The 6,833-nt window shown below is 46.4% G+C and overlaps 2 protein-coding genes; one reads left to right on the forward strand and one right to left on the reverse strand.

Moving 5' to 3' along the window:
- Positions 1–3,976: 3,976 nt before the first annotated feature.
- Positions 3,977–5,350, reverse strand: GSTUM_00005453001 (uncharacterized protein; the record flags this gene model as incomplete). The annotated part of the gene is made up of 1 exon (XM_002837508.1): positions 3,977–5,350. One exon carries the CDS (start codon positions 5,348–5,350, stop codon positions 3,977–3,979), a length of 1,374 nt encoding a protein of 457 aa, XP_002837554.1.
- Positions 5,351–6,310: 960 nt separating this feature from the next.
- GSTUM_00005454001 (uncharacterized protein) lies at positions 6,311–6,505 on the forward strand. XM_002837509.2 has 1 exon: positions 6,311–6,505. The coding sequence occupies exon 1, from the start codon at positions 6,349–6,351 to the stop codon at positions 6,442–6,444; it is 96 nt and encodes a 31-aa protein (XP_002837555.1). The 5' UTR covers positions 6,311–6,348; the 3' UTR covers positions 6,445–6,505.
- The last annotated feature ends 328 nt before the right edge of the window (positions 6,506–6,833 follow it).

Raw genomic sequence — 6,833 nt, forward strand, 5'->3', positions numbered from 1 at the left:
AACGAACATGCAGTGTCCAGACTGTATAGGTGTCATCGTGAGACACCTGACTGAACCACCGTAAATGCCACGAGGACAAACCTTCCAAAGGAATGGTGATAAACAACATCGTAGGATTTCCGACATTAAAAACATGGAGTAACAAGGAGGGGGGGGGCCGGCAAGGCCTCCTCCCCAGTAGATTGATGCGGCCAGTACAACGCGTTGATACTTGGGAAGGTCATCAGTCTAACCCAAGGGCGTTTTGTATCACGAGAACTAAGGACCCCATTAAAACCCAACAGAAGACATGCACTGGCCCAAAGAACAACACAGGTGATCCCCTCAAACATAATGTTCAATCCCCCCAAACAAACGCGAAACCTGCGAGTAGATGATGGACAGGAAGCCTTAGACATTTTACCGAAAGGAGCGCGTATGCGACCATGATAGAGTGCTCGAAGTGACAGCATCGTGAGAAGCCATCAAGTGCCAAAACGAGAAGCAAACAAGTAGTCTGCCAAGCAACACCTAACAGACCTCAACACCAAAGACCCCAGGAACTACTGAGTGAACTCAGATATCTGCCCCAGAATGCAAGGCATCAAGGCCCATCATGGGTGCAAAAGAAACGCTCGGGACGAAGCGACGGCAAGGAGAGGAAAAGTACTTAGAACAAAGTGTGAAGAACCTATCCTCCTTGGCTGCATCGGCCTCCTTATATAGTATTCTTTCCGTCTGTAGTCATGTGATCCAAAGTGGTCACATGTGCAAAACCAAATCATAACAAACTAGTCATGTGACCAAAGTGGTCATATTGTTAGGCGGAGACAACTTGATAGACTTCAAGATTGTCTAGGAAGGCTCGGACTTGGCTCGTTTCGTTTATGACTACTAGGAGCGAAGTAAAGTGAAGTAGATAGAATCGTAAGAACAATATTATATTGTTAAGATCTCTTCTCCCTTGCTTGATAATGTCTAAAGCTTGGGAGGTACTTCGATATTTATATTCCACGTCTGAGTGTTCGCGGACTTCATCTATTTATCATACAACTATGTACTTCTTCAATTGTAATTTGCAACGTCAAGTTTTCTTCCAAGGTGCAAACATCTATGGACCCTGAAAACCATCACACCCTCTTCGGTAATTACGATATTTCTTCTTAGGAAACATACTGTCCCCATTAGTAATATCCCGATTAGCAGAGTCTTTAGACTTATAGCCTAGTTCTTAGTCGAACTGAGTTGGCTCCAATTGTCTTCGCCATTGATAAAATGATCAGTCTTATCCACGGCTATATCTGCAAAAGTGGTCGTCATTACAACCATCGCAGGTCATTTGATTCCGACCCTTTGTAACTCCATACCCAACCAATAGTTTTTCTTTGGATGACTTCCTATTCACTCGCAAGAAGCCACTCCACTAAACTGGTAATTAATCCCTCGGTCGGCAACCCTTGGTTGCTCTCTGGGTAGTAGGTTTCAGTAACTATTGTAGTATTTGAAAATCACTCCATGACTACAACGTATTCCGAAACCCAGTTGCAATACTCCGTGTAGTTCATTGGCTTCTTTGGTAGTGTCTTTTGGAGTTCTAGACTCTTCTGGTGTATGCGATTGTATCGGTCTCTAGTAGAGATCCTTTACTATTTGATACTATCTCATTATGCGAAATCGTCCCATTACCTATGGCCCATGCCAAAGGTCTCATACCTTTGAAGCCTAGTATCTCTCTGAGTAGTTGACGGAATTACTCCGTTCCACTTCCCAGGCCTAGCCGAAGGTCCTCTCTCATATATCCTGCGAACAGGATCTGGTCAGTCAGACGGCGGCGACGTATACAGTATTATTCTAACACCCTCAATTCTGTGGTAATGTAGTCACAGGACGAAACTGAGATTGATATATGTGATGACGCGCAAGCTCCGTAAGGGAGCCGGAGGGGGGGTGTTGGAGACCTGAGATTCCGATTCCAAGTGGGGTTACCTTACTTAGGGTGGTTCCTAGGTATTGGGTTCTGGTATTCCTAACACACATGCTCAAAACCTATCACCTCATCGCAAGGTCATGTGCAAAAACTCATAAACCAATTATAACACATTAAACAAGTCATGTGACTCAACTGAGTCATATGCACAAAACCCATGACCTCATAACGAGGTCATGTGCGAAACATAAATCATATGCGCAAGGCATACCCGCAAGGCACACTCGCAAGGTATACTCATCAAGCACACATCCCATGACTCATATTTGAGTCGTGTTCGAAAGCATTACAAATCCCACACATAATAAATCATATGACTCGAATGAGTCATATATGTGAAACAATAATATACCTGTGACTCATAACTATGTGTCACTTGAAAACCTTTTCCTCGCCAAGCCACATTCATGACACTCTAGTGGCAGTCATCCCTATAGATCTACCAGGCGTTCAATCAATTATTCCATAAATAGGGGACTGGCAATGTTACCATTGGCTGAGACCTAGAATATTCTTATATAATATCACTCTACTGGATTCTAAAGGCATTTCTTTTCTAAAACCTTTCATATTTTGTAATTGTCATGATCTATTATAATTCTTTACCTATGTTAAATTACAGAATCTTAAATTGAAATGTGGTTGTAGAATCTCAGTTTTTAGTGGACTACAAAAATGCAGATATGTGACCCATTACTGGGGGGTGACCCATTACTGGGTGAAATACGTTAGACTAGAAATTAAACTAGAACAGTACACCAACCCTCCTTCTACTAGTAATATCTGATATATGATACTAGCCTTGCGCATTGGCCAGGGCGGCAACCTTAGGGGGCATTAAGAAACGGAGTTTCTCCAAGTAGGTATCAGGTGTGTAGGATGGTCGCCAAAGATTAGCTGGTTAGCCAGCAGGAGGGGCATCTTCAAGGCCACCTCCATCACCTCATCCAGGAGGGAGGTCGAGAACGATCGACAAGCCTACAAGGACAGCAGCAACAGATATCATTTAGGCGTAGTGATCCCAAGTGGCTAGTCCGGGCGTAGTTTCGAGAAATCTGGGTCAGTCTGGTCGAAATTGTTCACAGCTGCCAAAGCCCGGCGGTGCCCAAAAAAAAACCACAATCGAATCTTGCAGCAGACCCAGTCAACACCCGCAAATTCCCAGGCTAAACCGGGCTCCTGTTTTCAGAAGCTGCTTTCCTGCAGTGTAGCTAGGCCATCTGTGGAAAAGCCTGGGTCAAGCCGGCCATACTGAAAGCCAGAGGAACTGGTTGCTTAGTGTTTGGGGGGTGGAAAAAAACCATCCACTCCGCAATCTATCACCTACCATTTTTACTTCTGATATGAAGTGGAATTCTTTATTACCAACATTTGGATGGCATAATGGTATGATACTGTTAATATAACTTTTGAGTAGGTGACTCTTTGTGGGTGACACTATCCTCATTACAACCTTGCTAAATGACTGTACCTATTCCTACCTACCGCACCCAGTTACGGTGCCCATCCAACCTAGACTACTCTTACAAGTATCTCTTCATGCCTTTACGCACGTACCAGAACACTCCCGATAGAAACCTAGCACGAAAGGTTGATTTAAATTATATGTTCCCCCCATGACAAAAAAAAAAAAAAACGCCGCCATGTATGATATGTACGTTGAAACCCAAGAATGAAACGATGATGAAAGCCCATCCGCCTGCCCGTCTATCTGTGGTGAAAAGGAAAGAAAGGAAAGTGATAAAGCTATTAAACACGATACGTTTGTCAAGAGTAGCAAGCACCAAAAAAAGGTATGAGAAGATATAGAGAGAGCAAGATTGTGCTATCGTACATAATTGAAACATGCTAGGGGGTGAGCAAGTAAAAAAAACATCCACAGCAGTTTGAAGAAAAGGAGGGAAAGGAAAATGAAAGAATAGACTCCCCAGGTACAAGTACAGTAATGAATTAACGCAAGTGAATAACAACATCCTTCCTTCCCGCTATAGGTAAGACTTGATTGGTTGATCACTTCGGCTGCCCGCCCGTGGCCTGCAACATCTTCATATCCAACTCGCACTGTAAACTCGAGATGACCAGTTCCACCCTGCCACGTAGGAGGTTGTTGGTGATTTTCGACAGCTCCCTCTCTTTGGCACGGATAGCGGTTTGGAGGTCGTGGATTTCCTCTTTAAGTCTCTCCCTCTCTTGGGCTGCCTCGGTCGCGTCCTCGTCCAGTTCGCCTGCTTCCTCCTCTTCGTCGTCGTCATCGTCATCTTCAGATTCCTCCTCAGCGGGGGTGGCGGCGACGGTGCCGTTTTGACCGGAGGGGTGGAGGGCGTTGCCGCTGGTATTGTCACCGTCGGCGTCGGGGCCTTCGTCCATGAGGGCGGATTCGAGGTCATTGGCTAGGGTGTCACCGTCCACATCTACGTCATCTCCTGCACCTACGGCTCCTACGGCTCCAGGGTAGTCCTCGTCAATCTCGCCTTCAGCATCTTGGTCATAGTCGTATTCCTGGTCGCCTAGGAGGTCGTACGAGCCTTCGTTTGGATCCACGTCCGACATTGCGTTGATCTCTTCACGCTCGAGTTCCACTGCGTCCACCAGGCTGAACTTTGAGCTTTCGGCCTTGGCGTCCTCGGCTAGGAGACGCTCGACTTCGGCTTCCACGGCTTCAATGGTACGATTTGATATGCGTTTTCTGAAGCGGCGCTTACGGACGTAGTGCATTGGCGGGGTGACTCCGTGCGGGTATGTGATGTCCTGGGGACGAGCGGGGACGATGAGAACTTCCTCCTCTCTATCAATCCGGTCGCCGACGACGAGCATTTGTGATATGTCCGCTGATTTGAAAATAGCTTTCTTATCCAAAGTCTTGTTCGACTCAATAATGCACGGCAAGTCCACCAGTAAAGCGCTGTACAAATTCCCACGAACACCTACCACCGCCCTGCGCGAGTCCTTGAATTTCATCCACACATCCGTTGTCACGTTCAACTCCTTCTTCTCGATCACCTCGCGGATGTACTCGCAGTCCTCGCCGGGTTGCATACGCAGGATAAACTGCTCTTCGATCGCGGGGTCTTCTTCCCTATCAGACGCCTCAGAATCGTACCCGTTGCCAGGCTCGCGCCGTCGCGGTTTGTGGGTGCTGTGCGTCGCTTTGGTCTTGAACTTTACCACGGGGTTTTTGATCGGTGCTGGGGAGTTGAGAGCACTGGGGGCTGCTGCGGAGGGAAGTTGTGGCATCGACGGCGTTCGGAGCTTGAGTGTTGGCCCGCCAGTAGGTTTCGTCTTGAGCTTGATCTTTGGCGCCGTTACTTTCGGGGATGAAACCTTGTTATTCTTTTTGTCGGCAGTGGCGGCCCCTAGCCCAGTGTTGAGCTTTAATTTTACCATGGTTTAGGTTTTGAATATTAGTACTGAGGGTGAATAGAATTGATTGTGGAGAAAGATGCGGAGCTTTGACAACGGTGTTGTGGTGGGGAGGAGAGATGGTGATGGAGAGAGCTGTCGATGTGCTGCTGCGCTGCAGCATAGTGGGGTTACCCGGTCGCGACCTGGGGCATCAACGGCGATGACTACCGGTGCGGTATCAAGAAAGAACGCTAGTCCTAATAGGGTAGTAAACAACAACTAATCGGGAAGTATCTTGGCTAATTATTCAGCAAAAACATTTTTGCCCCAATACAAACTTTGAGGGCCTCTACGGCACCAACAAAAAGACTAAAAAGAAAATCGCCCCACAAATATGCTCCAATAACCACTTGGGGAAACTCTACAGAAGGAATTTAAAAGATTCTATCTGTAGGTGTCATTGTTGCAAGTTGGGTGTTGTGAGGTACCATAGGCGGTGCCGGACTCCAATAATAAGGTCCTCCCAAGAGGCAACCAAAATGAAACAATCGCTGGACACCCAATGGGGGGGGAATCAATCAGAATAGAGCGATAGGAGGAGCAGAAGGAACACCGGCATAGTACCCGGAGCGAGAAAAAGTATTCGGGTGAGCATAGAAAAATTTTGTTCGGCCACCTAGATACCGGTACCTATTACCCCAAGTAGGTAGTATGATGCTCGGATACCGGTAGTATGATACTCGGATATGATAATAGGTATGATAGCATGAAAGTGGATATGGGAGGTGGTGGTGGGGTAAGGTGATAAGGTTAGGTAAGTATGGGTAGGGTACGTAGGAAGATATCATATCACACCACAGGGGAGACGTCACAGAACCCTCATCCTCAACCCTTGAAGGCGAAGGGCCCAGGGTCGTCTCTTGTGTCCCCCCTTTTTTTTTCTATAAATCAGTGTTTACTCGAGTATCTTATCTATGTTGGATTGAATCAGAGATAAGATCAGATGATCTGACGAAAACAATTCATGCGGCTCAGGAAAAATGTATCATAGTTTCTCTAAAACCGGAATGCTATCTAAAGCGATGATACCAAGGGTGGCATACCGGTACTTAACATCAACTTATATGGTGCTATGATAGCTACATATCGACGACACATTGAAAGATAACAACAATCACGATGGTTTTCATCACAAAACTCCAGTCGGGGTGGGTTCCTACGAGGAACATACTCCTAGTCATAAATAGGTGGGCAATAGCGCATAATCCTCGCTCAAAGATGTTACGACGTATCATACGTGCAGACTACTGGGAGGTGTTGAAACTGTTCGCAGCCAGGGTCGCAGTTTAGGTAAAGCTAAAATAAAAATAGTCTACCGTGGTGAATCGGAGGCAAGGCGTTCTTTTCAGGGTGTTAGAAGTAATGAGAGAAACTGACGATCCTGGCCGGAACAAGGTATGATATTCTGCCAGGCTGGAAGCCATTGCGATTGGAATCTAAAAGGTTGGAGATCTCTCCCTCAGGA

Source organism: Tuber melanosporum (genome assembly GCF_000151645.1).
Source record: "Tuber melanosporum whole genome shotgun sequence assembly, scaffold_19, strain Mel28".
Taxonomy (NCBI): domain Eukaryota; kingdom Fungi; phylum Ascomycota; class Pezizomycetes; order Pezizales; family Tuberaceae; genus Tuber; species Tuber melanosporum.

Bases quoted from the DNA above. Each gene is read 5' to 3' on its own strand.
- GSTUM_00005454001 (XM_002837509.2), top strand. From the start codon at position 6,349: ATGTATCATAGTTTCTCTAAAACCGGAATGCTATCTAAAGCGATGATA.